This window comes from Lissotriton helveticus, chromosome 7 (assembly GCF_964261635.1).
Source record: "Lissotriton helveticus chromosome 7, aLisHel1.1, whole genome shotgun sequence".
Lineage (NCBI taxonomy): Eukaryota > Metazoa > Chordata > Amphibia > Caudata > Salamandridae > Lissotriton > Lissotriton helveticus.
The window spans coordinates 220,904,547-220,927,188 of record NC_136068.1 but is presented as its reverse complement, the minus strand read 5'-3'; the positions used below and the strand labels follow the sequence as shown (position 1 = coordinate 220,927,188).

At 46.6% G+C, this 22,642-nt stretch overlaps 1 protein-coding gene across 4 annotated transcripts in view; it reads right to left on the bottom strand.

Annotated features, from left to right (window-relative positions):
• The window catches only part of BMP7 (bone morphogenetic protein 7), a 1,264,568-nt gene that overhangs the window by 773,892 nt on the left and 468,034 nt on the right, over positions 1 to 22,642 (bottom strand). For all 4 annotated transcript variants that reach the window (XM_078651993.1, XM_078651994.1, XM_078651995.1 and 1 more), the window contains one exon: positions 22,422 to 22,566. In XM_078651993.1, the coding sequence (XP_078508119.1) occupies positions 22,422 to 22,566 (145 nt within the window). The remainder of the gene's footprint in view (positions 1 to 22,421; positions 22,567 to 22,642) is intronic.

The window sequence follows — 22,642 nt, the reverse complement described above, 5'->3', positions numbered from 1 at the left end:
TGGGTCAAACTCTGCTAGATACTGAATTTCCAGAAAATACTTTAATGCTCTGTTTCGTGTACTTGCAAGGCCTAAACTTATTTATTTTAGTTTTTATTTATTCAACTTGTTAAGCGCAACTGTCACCGTGCAGTTATCCTGGCGCTGAGCGGCTGGAAGTAGGGTGAGTCGGGCTGGGGGGGCTGTCTAGAACTTAGGGAAACGGCCAGGTTTTGACACGTCTTCTAAACGGGAGAAGTTCTCTAATTTGTCTAATTTCCCAGGGAAGTTTGTTCCACAATCTGGCTGCTGCCACTCCAAAGCATCTACCTCCTGACCTGACTTTCTTAAAGCTTGGCACCTTCACCAGTCTGGCCGAGGACGAGCGAAGCAATCTCGATGGAGTGTACCAGTCAAATTTTTTCCGCAGGATCAATGGTCCACCCCCATGAAGGGCTTTAAAAACCATACAGAGCGATTTGAAGTGCACTCTCTGTCTCACGGGGAGCCAATGGAGTTTGGCTAGGGCCGCAGAGGCAGAGGACCTTCTAGACAGACCTAACACCAGCTTTGCAGCCACTGATTGAATCATTTGTAGCCTATCCAGGAGAAAATTGGAGGAGTCTAGGAGGAGGGCATTACAGTAGTCAAGCCTACTGAGAATTGTGCACCTCGCCACTGTGGCACGTGCCTGTCAAGGTAAAAGAGGAAACATTTTGCGAAGGGACCTGATGATAGCGAAACAGGTGGCTGTAGTTGTTGTAACCTGGGCTTCCATGGAAAGCTTGCAGTCAAACATAATGCCCAGATTACGAGCATTTTTTATTGGCTGCACAGTGTTAGAAAAGCCTGGAGGCCAAAAGTTATCAGGAAGAGGGCTGGGGATATTATTCGCAGTACACACAATCACCTCAGTCTTGCCTGCGTTGAATTGAAGGGAGTTGGCCCGAAGCCATCGAGCCGTATCCTGCAGGCAGTCATGGAAGGCCTCTACAGACGTTGAACCCTCTCCCTCAAAGGAGAGGATCATCTGAGTATCATCAGCGTAATTCACCGTGTCGATGTCGTAAGATTTTATGACCGCAATCAGAGGCTTTAAGTAAATGTTAAAAAGAATGGGGCTATTTGCCGATCCTTGAGGCACGTCAAACTGCACACTAGAAAAAGCAGATTGAAAGGGAGGGAGAGATACTGCCTGTTGTCTATCGTGCAGGAAGGAGTGAAACCAGCGTAAAGCACAGTCTCTCACTCCAGCCTCGGTAAGTCTCTCCAGCAGAGTCCCATGATTTACCGTATCAAAGGTGGCAGACAGGTCAAGCAGAATCAATGCAACTGCCTGACCCCCGTCTGTTCGCCTTCGAAGCTCATCCATGACAGTCACCAGGGCCGTCTCCGTCCCATGTGCCGGTCGGAACCAAACTGGGCCTCTTCCAGCCAGTTATGTTGTTCAAGGTGCTCGGAGAGTGCAATGGCAACAGCGCGTTCCACAATTTTAGGAGGAAAGGGCAGAAGGGAGATAGGCCTATAATTTTTCGAACATTCCAGATCTAGAGACGGCTTCTTCAATAGCGGGGACACTAACGCTTGTTGCCATTGACTGGGCACTATTCCGCTCATCAGCCGAAGGGTAGGGAGGAGATCCTCCTCATACTCCTTCCAGATCTTATGTGGCACTGGATCCAAGATGGAGCCAGATGTAATGCCATGTGCTATGCGATTAAAATCCTCCGTTGAGAGTGGTCTAAACTCGGATAAGATGTCAGAGTGTTGCTACATTATGCCATTATACATACCCTTCAACTCCTCCCCAGTAGCGACTCCTGGGTGCGGCCGGCTGATCACCCTCAAGATCATTAATAATCAGTTGCATCTTTTCTTGGAAGAAACTAGCCAACTTTTCGCAGAGATCTTGAGAGGGAACTATCTCATTCTTAGAACAGTCAGGACTGGTAAGACTGTTCAAGATATTAAAAATACTCCTAGCACTATTTGATGCATTGCAGATGATGGAGGTGAGGAAGGATTACCCAAACTATTCCTCTTGACTTAGAGTATAAACTTGCTGAGCTCAACCTTTCCGAGCATTCATAAGAACCAATCTCCCTGTGCAACAACAGTTTTAAACCGAAGCTGTATAACCTTTTTGTTGAACTCTTTTCTGCACTAATCTCTTGCCACATCACTTTCATTTCACTCTTCTCCCATTTTGTAATGAATGAAGTAACATATCAAGCAACAGCAATAGAGGGCGAACGACCTTTACAACGCGGTCGTTACACTGCGATACATTTACATCACGGTCATTACAACGCAAGTACTGGATGGCGCTATACACTAAGGAATAGTAGGATTTACTATTCCAACACCTTCCCTACTGTTACATAGGCTGGAGTTGAAATAGTAAATCATACTATTCCTAAGTCCAGCGCCCTCTAGCCCAAGTCGTCGTAACGAGTTGCGTTGTAAGAACTGCGATGTAACGTACTGCGATGTAAATCATCGCGTTGTAACGTCACCTATTCGCAATAGAGTTGTCTGCAACAAACTGTATGCCCATATTTTCATTCCACATTTTCAGAACGACTGCGTTGTGATCATTAATGCATTTCGTTGCCTCTGTTCTTCTCAGATTGCATGTGTTTTTCGTAACTTCTGTGTTAATGTAAGTCTTACTGCAGACAAAAGCTGCTCACTCTTCCTTGTGAAATAGCAGGTCATGGGAATCCAAAACGACATCTTGTGTAAAATGTTCCTTTAGATGTGTATGTTCTACGGCACTATTTCCCACATCTTTCTGTCTGAAACCTGTTGTCTCAGTCTTTTGTCAGTAGTGACTTTTGGAATGACATAAGTCATATACTGTTCTATGAAAGAGAGCACACACTCATAACGCTCTGTTCCACATTTTGGAGCATTTTTTACCCATATCAGCATGTGAATATGAAGAGCACCTCTTGCTTGGTACTCCTTACGCCAACAAAAATCAGTTACTTCACCAAAAAGATGATTACTTTTGTTGCAGATGAAAGACGTCTTGGCCTGGAATATGGGGTTAAATTATTTGCAAACATTAGCAGGATCCAAAGAGCAACGTTCTCTTGCTGTCTTTAGATAAATGTCCTCAATAATTGAATTTCCCCTCTCAAAAATTCAAGCAGATCATGCCATGCATATTCCCACAACTAAGGGCCGATTCCGATGTTGTTCGGAAAATGTTCCAAACGAATCAGTCTCGGAATAGTTTCCTAACGAATTGGGTCCTGCGAGTCCGAACGACCGATTAAGGTGCTTCCCAACATTGTTCGGTCTGTCTCACATTGACTTCAGTGGGAGCCTGTGTTACGAACGAGAACACAGGCTCCCATTGAAAAAAGAAGTGGTCAGGAAAAACCCTGTGTTACGAACGAGAACACAGGCTCCCATTGAAAAAAGGAGTGATCAGGAAAAACCCTGCACCCTGTGGCAGGCACCACATTCGGAAGGCCCCGGGTGAAGGGGGCCTGCTACCTGCCCCCATAGTCAGATTCCGACAGCCATTTCGTGTTGGGCAAACTGAATCGGAATGGCTGTCTGAATCGAGCATTGTAAACTATCGTTCCGAAACCATGTACATAGAGCTGTACAATTCGGCTCCAAAAGACTCGGCCTGTCCAAATGCCTTTCGGAACCGAATCGGACCCCCCATACGCTTTCTGGGTATAGTAATCTGTCATTGGGAAATGTATACGATTTGGTCAGAAACAAGGGTTCCGAATTGGATTCTGAGATACCGAATCCCATTCGGAGCCTTTCCGAACAACATCGTAAACAGTCCCACAGTGTAAGAAACCAAGCAGGTGCTCCTAGGTTTCTCAACATGCATTTGAGTTCTCCAAAACAACAATACTAGTATTCATTTGTTCCCCATTGGCATGCCATAAAATTCCTTAAGTTATATTCCAAGTTTTCATCTTTTTCTTAAACGTTATCAACAAATTCCCTTGCAGACAAATTTTGAAGATTTGCTCCTGTTTTCAATACATGATTCACAGCATAAGAAAGTTGAGACAAATCATTCTCAAACAGAAGATTAAATATATATGGATGGAATGAACTCAGGAAATCTTGGATCCTCTGAGAATAATAGTGTTGAGTGGCTGTTGGTATCTGTACAGGGTAGTCAAGTCAAGTCAAGTCAAAATACTTTATTCGGCTTTACAGATAAAACCATAAAAGTTGCACAGCACCATAAAACAGTTTAAAAATACAGTTCATAACATACAAAGTAGTAGTTAATCCGATAAAATACAATTGGGTTTATATATATACATATAGCACAAGCTAAGGAGGATAACGGGGAAACAAGCAAGCATTATCCGAAGGTACAGTGACAAGGCAGGAAATAAAAAAATGTTGTGCCATTTAGGGGTCTGTTGGTTCTCCATACAGATTCTGGATCTCAATGCAGACTTCAAGAAACCTACTACAAATGGTACACATTCTGGTTTCAACAGTTGTAGGTAAAATAGGGCAGGGCGGACCTGAGTATAATTCAACTTCTTTAAAAGTGGGATTAAAAACTATCTGCGAGGAACATTGTAAAAATTACAAAAAAAACATAAAGTGCAGCAAATCCTGTGGAGACACTCCGTCGCAGCCACAGGATGCTAACACCTGTCCTCTACAGCTCCCCTTTGGTACAGCTAAAAGCAAGTGAAAATAATCCAAACGAAACCTGACCAATAAAAACCGCTCATGGGATGACAAAGGCCACAAAACGGTCTGGGAATTGGAGGCCTGGATGACCAGGCTCTCGGGGGTGGGGTGGGTGGACAGGAAACAAGGGTCGCCCGGGGCTGGGCGGTGGCGTCTGGCCACGTTCCTATCTACGGTCGAACCCGTAGCGGGCTTGGACCAAGTGCCCAGAAGAACGTCGGTCAAGGCCTCATTAAAGGGCAGCAGAGGCTCGGCCGAGCTTGACTGTGGTTTAAGGACCTCAGTGAGAAGATTAGTCCTCACGGCCGCGACGGGGAGCTCAAGGCCCAAGGCCTTGGCAGCCCTCATCAGCACCACACTGTAGGTTGCCCCCTCCTCCGAAGCCACGGTAGGAGGGGAGACAAAACCAGTGTCTGGAGAGGTGTCCAGGCCACTGGCCTCCCCAAGGTCTCCTGCCCAGTCCTCATGAGACTGACACTCTCTGGTCAGAGGGTCCTCAGACCCCTCCCAGTTCTCTTCATCACCCATCTCCTGAAACTCAGGGTTCTCAACTAATGGGGCCTGTTCATAGAAGTGAAACTCCCCAAACGACGTCTGTAGCAGCGCCCATCGGGGCCGTTCCGACATCTGAACAGGAACGAAGGTGGAACCGGGGACGGCGCCGCCCGAGGACGGCGCCGGAGGCGACACCTGAGGGTCCGACGCCGGGGAGGTCGTAAGGTCAACCGGCGACGAACCAGATCCCGAAGGAGGTCCAGCGGCGTCTTGTGGAGCCGGGCCCGAAGGCGCCCGCGGCGCCCGCGGCGCCGGAACAACTGAACCCCTCGGCGCCGGGCCCGAAGGCGCCGGCGGCGTCGGGATAACGGGGACTTGCGGCGTCAGGCCCGAAGGCGTCGTCGGCGTCGGGGCCGAACCCCCCGCCCCGCTAGGGGTCCCAGACGGGTCCGCTGGGCCCGAAGGCGCCGCGGAGCCCGACGGAGGAGAGAGGTTCCTCATGGCCATGAGGAAGCGCTCGATCTCCTCTTGCGACGCGTTAAGCCCAGGGACCGTAGGGTATGGGGCTGGACGCGGCGCCCACGACTCCGACGGAGCTGCATGGGTGGTGTCTCCCGAACCCCCGGCCGCATCGCGCGAGCGTCGGGGGGAGTCCGAAGAGCGATGACGCCGCTTGGACTTCTTGTGCCTCTTACCTGACGACGACTTCGACCCGGAGGAGTGCGGCCTACTCTCGGAGCTGTGGTGGCTCCGAGCCCGCGACCTGTCCCTCGACCTCCCATGGGACCGAGACCTCTCGCGGCGCGGAACCGACTGCCGGAGTTCGAGTCGCCCGCGGGACCGCTCCCGCCTGGCTTTCGAAGAGAGGCCCCGGCAGTCGGAGCAGGCCTTGTCGTCGTGGTCGACGCCTAGACAAGATAAACATACGCGGTGAGGATCCGTGACCGACATCAGGCGGTCGCAATCATCGCAGTGCTTAAAGCCGTACATCCCTACGGCACCGTTCGGAGTCGAAAGACTTCGAGAAACGATCAAAAGCGATCAAAAAAGTTAGTCAAAAAATAACTAGGGTTACTGCTTTTTCCAGATCTGCGCTTGCTGGCGCGGAAAAAATAAGAACTGTGTCTAAGAACTGACGTCTGCAAAAACCACAGGTGATGGACAGAATGCAGAACAATGTCATACATTCACCCCACCCAGTACAGAGATCTGGGCCTAAATCCATCGTTTTTTTGCACTCCACACCACCCCAGTTCAGACATGGCCATATGCAAATCAGTCTGACCCTGTGCCTCATGGGAACAGTCCAGCCCGAACTGCCAAGCCAGTTGAAGGTTAAAATCGCCTACCAGGAGTAAGTTCTCCATTTCCTTTTCTTTCATCAGTCTTGCCACCTTGGTGACCAGTTCTCTACCCCTTTTTAATCTATGCTTGGGTCGTAGGTATATGTCTATTATGTGTAGTTTTTGGGCTACCTGGTTGTTTACAATCGTTTGCTATTGCCTGTATGGCACTTGGGGGAGTAATTTTTACCTTTATCTCTTCCATTGTTCCTATTGTTAGTATTGAGGCGAGTGATGCCAGCCCTCCTGAGCTGCGACCATAGGATGAACATCTAGTGGCTGGGTGGATTTGAGTTGTGTATCCTTGTAGTCATAACTCTTTCTCTTCCCAGGTTTCTTGGAGTAAGATCAGGTCAAATGATTTTAGATAGTTTGATGTTTCTGGGTCGTCCAGTTTACTGGTCAGACCGTTTATTTTCCAAACACATATTTTAATGTTTGAGGTATCAGCTTTTATAGGTGACTGGTTTGATGCCCTTTGTCACTTTGTGTCACCTGCGGTTATTGTCCGCCGTATGTTTGCCCAGTTTCGGTCTGGTTGTTGGGTTGTCAAGTGTATTAAGTTATTATTCGGTCCTGGGGAGTAACTATGTGCTCCTTTTAGAATCAATTTCACTCTTTGTGGGTCATCTTTATTACTTTCTTCTAGGAGGGGAGTGGGATGAGTGGATGAGTCTTAGTATGTTACCCATGTTTAAGGTGTCCACTCTTCCTCTGGATTTGAATTCGGGGATGAATAGAATAATGTCTGTCTCTTTTGTTACAGGGGTCGGTGAGTGCTGATAAGCGGTAGGCACGTAGAGGGAATAGTTTTGAGCATAACAAATTTACGAACTGTATGGTTTCCCAATGCAATGTGATCTCTATCAAGCTTTTTTAATTTTATAAAGGTCTTCTTGACAAAACCCACATCCTCTACATTAATAAGATCAGGTTTTAAAAAAAGGTCCGGCCGCCCCAGCTCTTCAAAACAAACCTTGATGTATTTTACCCATGGAATGCGAAGCATGAAGTCGAGGCTTAAAATATCCTTTAAAATCTGGTGGTTAAGAACTAAGGGGCAGATGTATCAAGATACCATGTTGCGATTCTCAAATAGCGATTTTTAAGGAAACGCTATTTGAGAAGTGCAAAATGGTATGTATGTAGAAATTCGCAATTTTTTTGCGATTTCTAAAAATTCCTTAATTGCGCTTAGCAAATTGCTAATCGCAATTAAGGAATAATTTCCCATTCATTACTATGGGCCAGGAGGCCCATAGGAATGAATGTGAAATTATTCTCAATTTGTGATTAGCAATTTGCTAATCGCAAATTGAGAATAATTTCAAGGGTGCAAGGGTGTCTTAAGGACACCCTGCTGCACCCCTGAATTTGACATGTGTGCACAAATGGCGCACATACATGCCCTAAGGGCATGTATGAGCGTCATATGGCACCTTTAGAATTTTAAAAAAGTGCATTTTGAAAAGAATACGCCAATTACCACCAACTACAAGTTGGTGGTAATTTGCGAATTCTTAGTCAAAAATCGCAACACTGAAATGCTTAATACATTTCAAATAAGAAATCGCAATTTGCCATTTCTTAAAAGCCTCGCAATATTAAGGAATCGCTAAATTTATGATTCCTTAATATTGCGAGGCTTTTTGCATGATACATTCCAAATGCCGTTTTTTTTGTCGCAAACGCTGCTTTTTTGCGAATCGCAGCGTTTGCGACAAAAAAAACGGATGATACATCTGCCCCTAAATCTTTGTTCAGCCAACAATTGAGCCAGAACAGCAAGGGGTGCATAGCCAGGATGTCGCAGATAAAAGGCAACCCCACTTCTTCGTGAACCATCAGGTTAGAGGTACCCCTTGGCACTCCAAAGATACGTTTAAAAAAAAATTTCTCCACCACCTGTAGGGCATCACTTTCTGCATAACCCCCTATTTCACTTCCATAACTTGCGATGGCGACACTTTTTGACTGGTATATCTTCAACATTGCCGACAGAGGGAACTTACCCATTTTCGTGGCAAAGTTGAAGATTGCTGTGTTCGCCCTTGTAACCTCCCCCTTGGTACTCTTGATAAGGGGCTCCCAATTCAGGTTGTAGTCCAATATGTCACCCAGATAGGAAAAATGTCACTGTCAGGGGCACCTTTTCATTGCCCACTTTGAAGGGATACTGCTTCTTTGGGAGAATCCCGACCTGCATGATGTAAGATTTAGAAATATTAATTGCTAGGTCACGGTCTTCCATGAAGCTCCGAAAGGTGTCAAGCAGGGTCTGCAGGCCCCTTGGTGTCCTGGCAATGAGGAAAGCATTGTCCGCATAAAGCAGGACAGGCAAATCCCGACGACCCACATAAGGAAAGTCTGCCCCTGTTTTTACCAGGGTCTTGTGTAGGTCGTTAATATATAGATTAAATAAAAATGGGGCCAAAATGTAATCCCTGCCGTACACCCCTCTCAATATTAAAATCCCTTGAAAAACGGAGATCCTCGGCATATCTGATGTTAGCCTTGGTGTCCCTATGCATATCCTCAAGGAAGCAAACCAAGTTGTCCTCCACCCCCATGGCCCTCATGCATTGCCACAGTTTCCCCCGATTGACACAATCAAAAGCGGCGTAAAGATCCATGAAGGCCATGTAGAGCGTACCTTGGCGGGTGATTGTATACTTCCCCAGGATCAAATATAAATTAAGGTATTGAGATAGAGTGGAATGCCCTGGGCGAAACCCATATTGAATGTCCGCAACAATCACATTCTCCTCCGCCCAGGAAGCTAATCTTTTCAGAATTACCCCACCTACAACCTTGACCAAGGACTCAAGAAGGGAGATCGGTCTGTAGCACAAAGTGCTATTATGGTCGCCCTTCTTGAAAACCGGTACAATTGTTGAGGTGCCCCAGGAGTCCGGGCAACCAACCCTGGCCGCTGCATTGAGCACGGCCACCAGGACCGGAGCCCAAAAAGGTGGGTTTGATTTAAAAAGGTCCGGAGGGATAACATCCGGGCCTGGAGCCTTATTGGACGACAACCCTATGATGCCCATCTCCACCTCTTTCTGCTCAAATATTATTGGGACATGCGTGTTAGCCCTAGCTCGGGGTTGTTCAGGTACCATCACACCTTTAAAAATAGATGTAAAATGTGCCACCCATTCATCCTCGGTTATATTTGTGTCAATGTCTCCGTCCCTTGCCTTCTCGAATAGGGCACGATAAATAATGCCCCAGAACCTAGAGCTACTTGCTAGGGTACTGGGCTCCAATAGTTCTCTCCAGGTTTCCTCCTTCAACTCGCCCTTCCTAGAAGTGAGTGCCCGCTTATATATGAGACATTGGGCACTGATCAAAGATTGGTCTCTCGGGATAGTTTTTAAGGCTTCCTTTAAGTGTCTCGCAGCTTTAGAGCAGGGGGCGTCAAACCATCTGGGTTCAGAGGGCAGTGATCTATGAGAAGGGGCACTTAACAGAATCCCTACCTTAGAGATAATACCATCAAAGGCCTTAAGGACACCCCCAGGACGGGTGCCCGGAGACACGCAGGATGCAATCTCAGATGCGCATTTAACTTCCACCTCGCTGTAAAATAAGTCCGGGGAACCTGAGACCACTTTCTGCGCTGCCTTCCATCCGTAGACCTCATCCTGCCTGGCACCAACACCCTATCCTGGCTTGTCAACAGGCCCCCCCAAGATGTACGCAGATGGGATTATGATCACTGAATGCACTGTCCATAATTGTGAAGCCACATAGGTTGCTCTGTAAACCAGCAGAGATCAAGATATGATCAATAAAAGATCCCTTATACCAACCCTTAAACGAGGGTACAAGCTGTTTGCTAAGCGAAGCAGAGAAGGCCATTGAGGGAAACAAATCGAATAGGTTGAGCAAATTACTAAGGGCATCCCCCTGAGCAAAATGTTCACAGTGAAAGCCCCGCATCCTTGCACACCCCAGCTCTCTCATACAAGTCGATGGCGGGTCACCACAGGGGTGGATGTTAAAACCTCTCATTACCATGAGGCAGTTAGCAACAGAACCACCAACAGAACCACATGACTTCCTTATGAGACTACTTAGCTGGGCAATTTTACACTCCCCCTGGGCAGGTGTAACGTGATAAAATTAATGATTCCCAGGCTAGCCTTTCCTCTTTTCAGGATGATAGCCTGAACATCTTTATTAACAAAAGGGAGTTGCTGGATCTTACAGGACACTGCCAACGCTATAAATATGGCCAGACCACCACTACCTCTTCCATGCACTGATGGGGATGCCGGGACAAAAAAGGCTTTATATCCCTCCAAGGATAGGTTACAGTCCACCAGCCAAGTCTCCTGGAAACAAATCACAGAAAACTGCCTGATGAACTGCACCCACTAAGGATCCTGAATTTTCCCTGCCAGACCTGCAATGTTCCACGACAGGACATTGTAAGTATCCAGGCTGAGCTGCTTTCCTTGGGCTGCAGCCGGTAAGGACACCTGCTGCTGGGGTCTAGACAACCCTGACTGCTCCAAGCCACAGGACACAACATCTCGAGTAATTGGGCAAAGAGACTCCTGCTGTTGAGTTAAGTCTCTTACTGCCTCAGGATTCAAATGCAGTCAATCACACTCATCCAGCCTTGAGAGGGCTAAAAATCTGTTCGAGAGCTCTAGCCGGGTTGCCGGCTGGTGCCCAGCTGGTCGCAATACACCCCCGAGGAGTTGAGAGTGACCCGCCCCCAACACCTCGGAGGGTCTTCGAGTCTGCCCATTGTAGATCAAGTTTGGATTCAATCGGTTTCTAGGGTCGGCCTTGTAGAAAAAAACCCAGGGGGAGAGCTTTTATACCATAGTCCCTGTAAGTGGAGTTAAGATGAACATCCCGGAGGATTCTATCCACAAGGAGACTGCTGTAGAACTTCACAATGATGAAGTCACCCCTTTCAGGTTTCCTAGAGCTCCCTATCCACCCCGCACGGCGCACCATAATGATGTTATGTTCCACCATTGGGCCCATGGAGGTATTACTTGATAACCAATAAGTTACCTTATTTCTGAGTTGAGAAAAAGTTTCCTGCGATCCTTGGGGAAGTGGCGGAAAGTTTGCAAGATTACTACCAGGGGCGTGGATTGGGGAGGGAGATCAATAACTGCTAGGTTCTGGGTATCAGAAATGGGGGATCCCTGAGGATCAGACAAGGCTCTTCCTAATCTATGTGGAGTCTGTCCCTGTCCAGTTATGGGTGGGTCCCCAATGGATACCGGTCTTACACTTGTACTGCCAACCAGCCCTCCTAGGTCGTTAGCAACCACATTTACACTACAGTGTTGGGCACTATTGGGAGGCCAACATTCTGCTACTTCCACGGGTAGAGAAATAGAACTTGGCGCCATAATAGTTGTATTCAAATTTGAGGACACTAATTTGGAAGTATGGGAGGACTCTAAAAGTTTGTTTTGTTCTTCCAGAATTTTCTCTATACGATTTAGTTTGTCTAAAATGGGACTCAACCTATCATCCAACATGCAACTCATGGTAGATTTAAAGGCTTCCAACATGTCCTGATTAACTGTGTTATCCATTGGTGGAGCGGCCACCTTAATTTTGGGGACCGATTTAGGGGGTACATTTAGTCTAATTTTTCTGGCCTGCCTGCCTATTGGCTTAGACTTCCTTTTTACACTTCCACTGGACCTAGGGGCCCCCCTAAGATTTTGTAAAGGGCCAGCATTACCGGGCGCTTCCAGGGGCACATGATCCTAGATACCACTGGACCCATCAGTCCCTAACATGGGGGCAGAGGCACCACTCTCCTTATTCGCAATAATCACAGAGGGAGAAAGTACTCTAAGAGGTGCCAGACGGGGAGAACCCGTCTGGCACGGGTTCTCCCCGTAAGCTGAGAGGTATTACTCAACCCAGGGGATGAGAGAATACTCAGGGATTCAGTAGTGATTTCCCTTGGTGGATTGATGACCCCCCCGTGAAAGAGAATAGGCCTTTTTGAGGGAGATCTAGAAAGACGCCTATTCACTAGTTCAATTTCCCTATCGAGGACAGAGGCAGCTCTTATCAGAAAGTCATCCATAGTTGTGACATTGGCCCTCGTGGCAACCCTCACCCCCTCTTGACATGCCTGCGTCTTCCTTCTCCCCATGGTGCACACCCAAGATAAACCCCCCTACACCTACTGTAAGATAACAGTCCAGATATCGACACAGTGCCTAAAGCCCTGCTTTGAGTAGACCCCCACATTATATTTAGAAGGGACAGTAAGAAAAAAAGCCCCTTAAGTGTGTTTCTATTTCCACATAATGGGATTATACAAGTGCGCTTCTGCAGGCAAACAACTCAACAGATACAATGATCCTTATCACAGGATATTACTCCGCAGATTGTATCTAGAGAAAACCAAGAGAGAGGCCCACCCTTATCCGGCCCCTGACGGGCACAGACGGGCCCGACCTTGGCCCGGGTGTGGCCCGGGCATGCCCGCGCCCGTCCCGCGCTGCGGAAGACCTGGCCCCCTTATGAGCGGCTCCTGGTGCTCACCAGCATGATGTGTGGCGTAATTGCCACGTGGGATGCTGGGGGATGTAGTCCCCTGGTGGCATGAGGGCAATGGTGGCACTCGGCGGCACCCGGGCGATGCAGCGGCCCCCTCCACGTCCCAAAACAAAGTCCGGCAGCAGTCCACAGCAACAATGGGGCAAAGATCACAGCAAGCACCAGAGGTAAACACGGGCTCCCCCAGGGTAGTCATCGTAGTGCCCAGCTATTCCAGTGGGAAACCGTTGGGGAAAACAATGAACCTCTAAGCTTTTCCCCCAGACACTTAAGGGACTTAGGGGCTCATTATGATCGCGGACGGACTTGAGTCCGTCCGCGACCATCGAGGAGGAGGGAACCTCCGCATGGCCTGCGGAGTACCCTCCTGTCCAATTAGGATGTGACCACCACCCAGTCGGTCACATCCTCTATGTTTAACATTGCGGCGGGTGCAGCTTTAAGCTGCACCCGCCGCAATGTTAAAAATGCATACATTGCATTTGTATGCAGAAAGCGGCAGGCACTGCGCGGTGCCTGCCGATTACTGCATACAAATGCAGGGGAGTACCATAGGTACCCCCCATGTGCACCCCCCACCCCCCTTCACCCAGGGGGCCCGCAACGGGCCCCGCAGTGAAGCTCCGTATGCTTTTCCACTGCGGAAAACCCGCCGTGGAAAAGCATTTCTTTTTGGGCATCCTAATATGGCTGGTGGTGTATGAGAGACACCGCCACCATATTAGGGCTTTCCCGCCGCGGTTGTAAGCCAACCGCGGCAGAAAAGCTGGGGACGTAAACCTGGACCCACCAGCCATCCTAATGTGGCGGTGGGTCTTTGGTGGGTCCGCTGCGGTTTTTCCGTATCCTCCGGGCCGGCGGTGGCTTCCGCCGGCCCGGAGGATACGGAAAAACCGGTATCCTAATCTGCCCCTTAATTTGGCTTGCTTCATTTGAAACAATTAAATAGAATCACCATTTTTTTTACAATTTATATATTTAATTTTTATTTTACAGAGTTTTATACAGCACAAACTTAACTCAAAGATATTGGGTATCAGAGCGCCTCACATAGCACCAGTTGCGATACTTGAGGACACATTCATTTTTGTTAGGCACGGGGATATTAAGTGATTTGCCCAGAATCACAGGATGTTCAGCGTCATTGCTGAGACTCAAACCCAGTTCCCCAGATTCGATGTCGACCACCCTAGCCGTTGGGCCAACTCCTCTCCCCTGTGACTTCTTTAGAATGCAGAGGGTGGATGCTATATTGTTCATCAATTTCTTCTGATCTAGATCAATCCACTTTTTCATCAATGTATCATCTTGTATGCAAATTTGATTTTCAGCAACATCAACATTTCTATAATAAATATTAATTTCAAAAAGATATAATGTTGCTTTGTAGGGCTCGGCCTACGTCACCACTTCGTCAGAAGTGGGGCGGAGCTCAGAGCCGTATTGTTACGGGGCTCAGAATAGTGAAGTAAAAATTCCTCACTGCGCGAGATTTTTCCGTAGTTTATTTTGGCATCTGCATGCTAATTGGTCCTCACAGTGCTGTGTTTCTAGTAGCCTTCACGCAATAGGCCATATGGATTTCACTTTGTGCACTTCCTCCATATTCTGTGCGGTTACGCGCAGGGGAGAGCAATAAATTGTCAATTAGGAGCTGTCAGGGTGCCGCGGTAATTGAACCCAGATGTTGTGGGCGCGTTCACCAGGCTGCAGTGAGTTTGGTGGGCGCGCTCACACAAGCACATTTTGCCCTCGTTTTGGTTTGGAATAGGATGAGGTACCTAAAGACCAACAGTTTAGCGCTTGATGTGGTTCTTCGAGGCGCTTTGTTACTTCCTGCATTGGATCATATTGATTTTCTTTTACTATAATGTTTCGAAAATTTTCCTTAAGTTTAATTACGCAGCACACACGCCAAGGGGTTAAATTACAAATCAGTTTCGTGAAGTAATGGGTTATGTATTTACTCTGCTATTTTTTCTGTTTTTCGGGCGGACATTGCCGTTGTATTTACTCTATCTCTCCCCCCCTTGTAACACATTCTTGTCCGCCTTTGTCTCCGAGAGCCTTTCTGATAACCAACCACTGCTCAATCCAAGAATGCCCACATTACTCCAGTGTTTACCAACACAGCGCCTTGCCCAGCTCATAGAAGCAGCTTTCCCAAATGTTCAGCGCTGCGGACCATCAATCTGGGAACGTTTTACAAATAAAAGAATGAACACGTGTACTCCGCGCTTGATGTGGTTCTTCGAGGCGCTTTGTTACTTCCTGCATTGGATCATATTGATTTTCTTTTACTATAATGTTTCGAACATTTTCCTTAAGTTTAATTACGCAGCACACACGCCAAGGGGTTAAATTACAAATCAGTTTCGTGAAATAATGGGTTATGTATTTACTCGGCTATTTTTTCTGTTTTTCGGGCGGACATTGCCGTTGTATTTACTCTATCCCCCCCCCCTTGTAACACATTCTTGTCCGCCTTTGTCTCCGAGAGCCTTTCTGATAACCAACCACTGCTCAATCCAAGAACGCCCACATTACTCCAGTGTTTACCAACACAGCGCCTTCCCCAGCTCATAGAAGCAGCTTTCCCAAATGTTCGGTGCTGCGGACCCTCAATCTGGGAACGTTTTACAAATAAAAGAATGAACGCGTGTACTCCGCGCTTGATGTGGTTCTTCGAGGCGCTTTGTTACTTCCTGCATTGGATCATATTGATTTTCTTTTACTATAATGTTTCGAAAATTTTCCTTAAGTTTAATTATGCAGCACACACGCCAAGGGGTTAAATTACAAATCAGTTTCGTGAAATAATGGGTTATGTATTTACTCTGCTATTTTTTCAGTTTTTCGGGCGGACATTGCCGTTGTATTTACTCTATCTCCCCTCCCTTGTAACACATTCTTGTCCGCCTTTGTCTCCGAGAGCCTTTCTGATAACCAACCACTGCTCAATCCAAGAACACCCACATTACTTCAGTGTTTACCAACACAGCGCCTTGCCCAGCTCATAGAAGCAGCTTTCCCAAATGTTCGGCGCTGCGGACCCTCAATCTGGGAACGTTTTACAAATAAAAGAATGAACGAGTGTACTCCGCGCTTGATGTGGTTCTTCGAGGCGCTTTGTTACTTCCTGCATTGGATCATATTGATTTTCTTTTACTATAATGTTTCGAAAATTTTCCTTAAGTTTAATTACGCAGCACACACGCCAAGGGGTTAAATTACAAATCAGTTTCGTGAAGTAATGGGTTATGTATTTACTCTGCTATTTTTTCTGTTTTTCGGGCGGACATTGCCGTTGTATTTACTCTATCTCTCCCCCCCTTGTAACACATTCTTGTCCGCCTTTGTCTCCGAGAGCCTTTCTGATAACCAACCACTGCTCAATCCAAGAATGCCCACATTACTCCAGTGTTTACCAACACAGCGCCTTGCCCAGCTCATAGAAGCAGCTTTCCCAAATGTTCGGCGCTGCGGACCCTCAATCTGGGAACGTTTTACAAATAAAAGAATGAACACGTGTACTCCGCGCTTGATGTGGTTCTTCGAGGCGCTTTGTTACTTCCTGCATTGGATCATATTGATTTTCTTTTACTATAATGTTTCGAACATTTTCCTTAAGTTTAATTACGCAGCACACACGCCAAGGGGTTAAATTACAAATCAGTTTCGTGAAATAATGGGTTATGTATTTACTCGTCTATTTTTTCTGTTTTTCGGGCGGACATTGCCGTTGTATTTACTCTATCCCCCCCCCTTGTAACACATTCTTGTCCGCCTTTGTCTCCGAGAGCCTTTCTGATAACCAACCACTGCTCAATCCAAGAACGCCCACATTACTCCAGTGTTTACCAACACAGCGCCTTCCCCAGCTCATAGAAGCAGCTTTCCCAAATGTTCGGTGCTGCGGACCCTCAATCTGGGAACGTTTTACAAATAAAAGAATGAACGCGTGTACTCCGCGCTTGATGTGGTTCTTCGAGGCGCTTTGTTACTTCCTGCATTGGATCATATTGATTTTCTTTTACTATAATGTTTCGAAAATTTTCCTTAAGTTTAATTATGCAGCACACACGCCAAGGGGTTAAATTACAAATCAGTTTCGTGAAATAAGGGGTTATGTATTTACTCTGCTATTTTTTCTGTTTTTCGGGCGGACATTGCCGTTGTATTTACTCTATCTCCCCACCCCCTTGTAACACATTCTTGTCCGCCTTTGTCTCCGAGAGCCTTTCTGATAACCAACCACTGCTCAATCCAAGAACGCCCACATTACTCCAGTGTTTACCAACACAGCGCCTTGCCCAGCTCATAGAAGCAGCTTTCCCAAATGTTCGGCGCTGCGGACCCTCAATCTGGGAACCTTTTACAAATAAAAGAATGAACGCGTGTACTCACCAAAGACCACAGAATCTCCGTCTACCTGGGCAGCAGGAGGGCCGCCACCCTTGGTGCCCGGCCGGGCATGGCGGGAGGGAGAGCAGTCCTGAGGCGGCGAGGAGGGGGCGCTGTCTAACCTTGGGCCTCATGAGAAGTAGGTTGATTTTAGGTGCAGGGACACACGGACACTGCTCACACACACAGGCACTTCTCACACACACAGGCACTTCTCACACACACAGGTACTTCTCACACACACAGGCACTTCTCACACACAGGCACTGTTCACACACAGACACTGCTCGCACACAGACACTGCTCACACACACAGACACTGTTCACACACACAGACACCGGCACTGTGCGCACACATAGGCACTGTTCACATACACAGGCACTACATACACACACCGGCACTGCGCACACACACAGGCGCACTGATCACACACAGGCACTGTTCACACACAGGCACTGTCCACACACAGGCACTGTTCACACATAGGCACTGTTCACACACAGGCACTGTTTACGCATACAGACACTGCTCACAACACAGGCACTTCTCACACACACAGGCACTTCTCACACACACAGGCACTTCTAACACACAGGCACTGTTCACACACAGACACTGCTTGCACACAGACACTGCTCACACACACAGACACTGTTCACACACACAGACACCGGCACTGTGCGGACACATAGGCACTGTTCACACACACAGGCAGTACATACACACACAGGCTGCTCACACACACCGGCACTGCGCGCACCCATAGGCACTGTTCACACACACAGGCACTACATACACACACCGGCACTGCGCACACACACAGGCGCACTGATCACACACAGGCACTGTTCACACACAGGCACTGTCCACACACGTGCACTGTTCACACACAGGCACTGTTCACGCACAGGCACTGTTTATGCACACAGACACTGCTCACAAACACATACACTGCTCACACACACAGGCACTTTTCACACACGCAGGCACTTCTCACACACACAGGCACTTCTCACACACACAGGCACTTCTCACACACAGGCACTGTTCACACACAGACACTGCTCACACACACAGACACTGTTCACACACACAGACACTGTTCACACACACAGGCACTGTTCACACACACAGGCACCACATACACACACAGGCTCCTCACACACACCGGCACTGCGCGCACACCTAGGCACTGGTCACAGTGACTGCAGTGTGTGAGTGTGCAGGGTAAACAGTGTGAGTGTGCAGGGTGAACAGTGTGTAGTGAGTGCAGAGTGAGTGCGAGAGTTACTGTGAGTGCAGAGTGAGTGCGAGAGTGACAGTGAGTGCAGAGTGAGTGCAAGAGTGACAGTGAGTGCACAGTGAGTGCGAGAGTGACAGTGAGTGCAGAGTGAGTGCGAGTGACAGTGAGTGCAGAGTGAGTGCAGAGTGACAGTGAGTGCAGAGTGAGTGCAGAGTGACAGTGAGTGCAGAGTGAGTGCAGAGTGACAGTTAGTGCAGAGTGAGTGCAGAGTGACAGTGACTGTAGAGTGAGTGCAGAATGAGTGCAGAGACAGTGAGTGCAAAGTGAGTGCAGAGTGACAGTGAGTGCAGAGTGAGTGCGAGAGTGACAGAGAGTGCAGAGTGCATGTAGAGTGACAGTGAGTGCAGAGTGAGTGTAGAGTGACAGTGAGTGCAGAGTGAGTGCAGACTGACAGTGAGTGCAGAGTGAGTGCAGAGTGACAGTGAGTGCAGAATGAGTGCAGAGTTACAGTAAGTGCAGAGTGAGTGTGTGCAGAGTGAGTGTGTGCAGAGTGAGTGTGAGAGCAACAGTGAGTGCAGAGTGAGTGCGAGATTGACAGTGAGTGCAAAGTGAGTGCAGAATGACAGTGAGTGCAGAATGACAGTGAGTGCAGAGTGACAGTGAGTGCAAGTGACAGTGAGTGCAGAGTGACAGTGAATGCAGAGTGAGTGCAGAGTGACAGTGAGTGCAGAGTGAGTGCAGACTGAGTGCAGAGTGACAGTGAGTGCAGACTGAGTGCAGAGTGACAGTGAGTGCAGAGTGACAGTGAGTGCAGAGTGACAGTGAGTGCAGAGTGAGTGCGAGAGTGACAGTGAGTGCAAAGTGAGTGTAGAGTGACAGTGAGTGCAAAGTGAGTGCAGAGTGACAGTGAGTGCAGAGTGAGTGCACATTGACAGTGAGTGCAGAGTGACAGTGAGTGCAGAGTGACTGCAGAGACAGTGTGTAAGGGTGCAGAGTGTACATTGTGTGAGTGTGCAGAATGAGTGTGCAGGATAAACAGTGTGGGACTATGCAGGGTGACATTGGGAGTGTGCGGGTGAGCAGTGTGTGAATGTGTAGGGGCAGTGTGTGAGTGTGCAGAAAACAACACACACACATACACCACACACACATACCACACACACATACCATACACACACCACACACACATACACCACACACACATAACACACACACAAACCACACACACCTCACTCTCTCAACACCACACACTCGTCACCACTCACCACAACACACTCACCACCACACACTCACCCCCCCAGGCTCACCCCCACAGACTCACCACCACACACTCACCACTACACACAAAACAACACACACAACAACACACCCCCAGCCGTCAATGAATGCTTTCACTAGGCACAAACACCAACAACCATCAATGTACGCTTTCACCAAAAACAAACACGACCATGCATCAGTGCCACTAAACACCCACGCACACAACAAACAATGTCAGTGCAACTTTCACCAAACACACACACACACACCAACAGCTGACAGTGCACCAGCCACTCTTTCAATTGGCACAATCATCAACAGCTGTCAGTGCACCCTTTCACCAACCACACGCATTACCATCCAGCTCTGTACGCTTGACAGCCACACTCAGTAACAGCTCTTACTGCACGCTACCACCAGTCATACACACCTCAAGCCACCACTACACGCTTCCACCAAACACACACACCAACAGCCATCACTGCACAATTCCTACAGGCACACACATCCAACACCCATCAATGCACACACCAATTGATAACGCATCCACCAATTATTATTGTACCTATCGCACTATGCTGCACTTTACCTTTTAAAGATAATGCGTTAAAGTGCAGCATGCCACCATTGATAACATTCCAATCCAACACACATATTTCCAACACACACCACATGCTTCCACTCCAAAACACATGCCTAAAACACATTGCCATTTACAATGCCATTATCTCAAACTCAAACAAAACCGAGCCCTAATGCATTCCTAATGCTTGTTTAACTTTATTAATATCCACTAAGTCTTGCCAGATTTTTCTATTCTTTGTTGGAACTCCATTTACTAAAATGATAAATTGTTCTTCTATCTCTCTATCTACTCATACAGTTTCAAAATTCTTCTTAAAATCTAAAGATAAATACACAACTCTTCCTTATAGTCCTCTCTGGAGGTAATTTCCCAGTCTTTGGCCCCATCCAAACTATTGCTTGAAAAGGATGTATGTGTTTTACAAGAATTGAATTATAAACAATCAACGTGTTGAGCTCTTGTGGAATGGATACCAAGTCTAACTTGTTATGTATATCTCAAGTTGGTATTTTATTATTCTCAAACTTGTTACAGCAGTACCTACAGGTAATCTGTTCTGTGAATAAATCAAATCTTTCTTCAACTAATACATATGAACCAAATTCTTGCCACTTATCATTGTTCTCTTTTTCAACTTTAAAGTACACAACTACAATACGAGTTTGCATTTTGTAGTGAGTGTCGACAACAAATACAAAAACAATTGTTTTTTTCTGAGGAAACTGTGTTAAACTTTACAAAATCTTGAGCAAAGCTTTCAGTTGTAATTTCTGTATTTTGTTCCTTTAGACCTCTAGCTACCAACTCTTTATTTTCCCCAAACTATTTTTCTGGACCAAACAACCAAAACTGAATAACTTAACAAACTTTCTCTACCTCTGCTAATGTCGTATACAATAAACTTCTATTCATCTCTCCTAAACATGAAGCAGGTGTTTTACAAAGTAAAGTCTTCTAACCAAAGTACGTATTTTGGCATGGTGAACAGCTAACATCCTGAAATGATGAAACATGCTTCTACAAACTTTCCTTGAAAGACATTCCAGGGCATCCCCCTCTAAATTATTATATTACCTAACTTTGCATGGATCTAATCCTGGCAAAATTAAAAATTTCTTTTTCAGACTTCTGCATGGAAAGTCATGTATGAAATTTTGTAATAAACCAACTGATTCCTGATGAATACTACAAATACTACTACAATTTCATGTATATACTGGGGTCTGGGTACACCTTCATTGCACCTCTTCAGCTATCACTTCCTCTACATTCCTACGAACCATCTCCTCTTTTGGAACAGTACAGTTATTTGCTTCATAGCAACGACCAGTTAAATCAACAGCATAAACTAGGGTATTCTCTTGGAAAAAGCTTTCCTCGTTGAAATAAGGTTCTGTTCTAGACGTGTGCTACCATTCACCTCTAATAATTTTGCAAACATTTGTTCTATAAATAAACCTTTTTCTAGCGCTTCTTTTCTTCATATACAACCCTGTTTTGTCTAGTGTCCCCGTTCTGTTCAATATTAATATAAATACTTTCCTTTTCAACACAATGTTTTTCTGAACAACACTCTCAATATGCTGCTTTTGCTTAAATGCATCACTTCTCCTATATTTCTTCATCCTTTTTCAGAAAATTTTGTATTACCCTAGTGCGAACATTTTTAGCTCTAAACTCCTTAAACTGTTTCTGTCTCCATGACAAAGTCTGTGATTTATTAGAACATTTCCTACTTTGTGAAATACATACTCCTTCCTTTTTTCCACTTGATCTGCCAATTTCATTTTTAGATAACTGTATGCTCAATTTGCATTTTAAGACATATTTTTCTGAGAAACTGCTTTGTGCTCTTACCAGCTTCTCTGTTTTTTCTCCGCACGTTCAACACCTTACTTTGTTTGTCCATCTCACTTTGAGGTTGAAAATACTGTTTCCTCCATTTCTTTCTTTGTTTGCGTTTTGTCAGGCATTGTAGATCTTCTTTTTCAAAACTGTATATCTGGAAAAGTAATGAACAATACATTAAGCTCAAGATTAACTCATGTAATTATTAATTCACTAAGTACCTAGTTTAT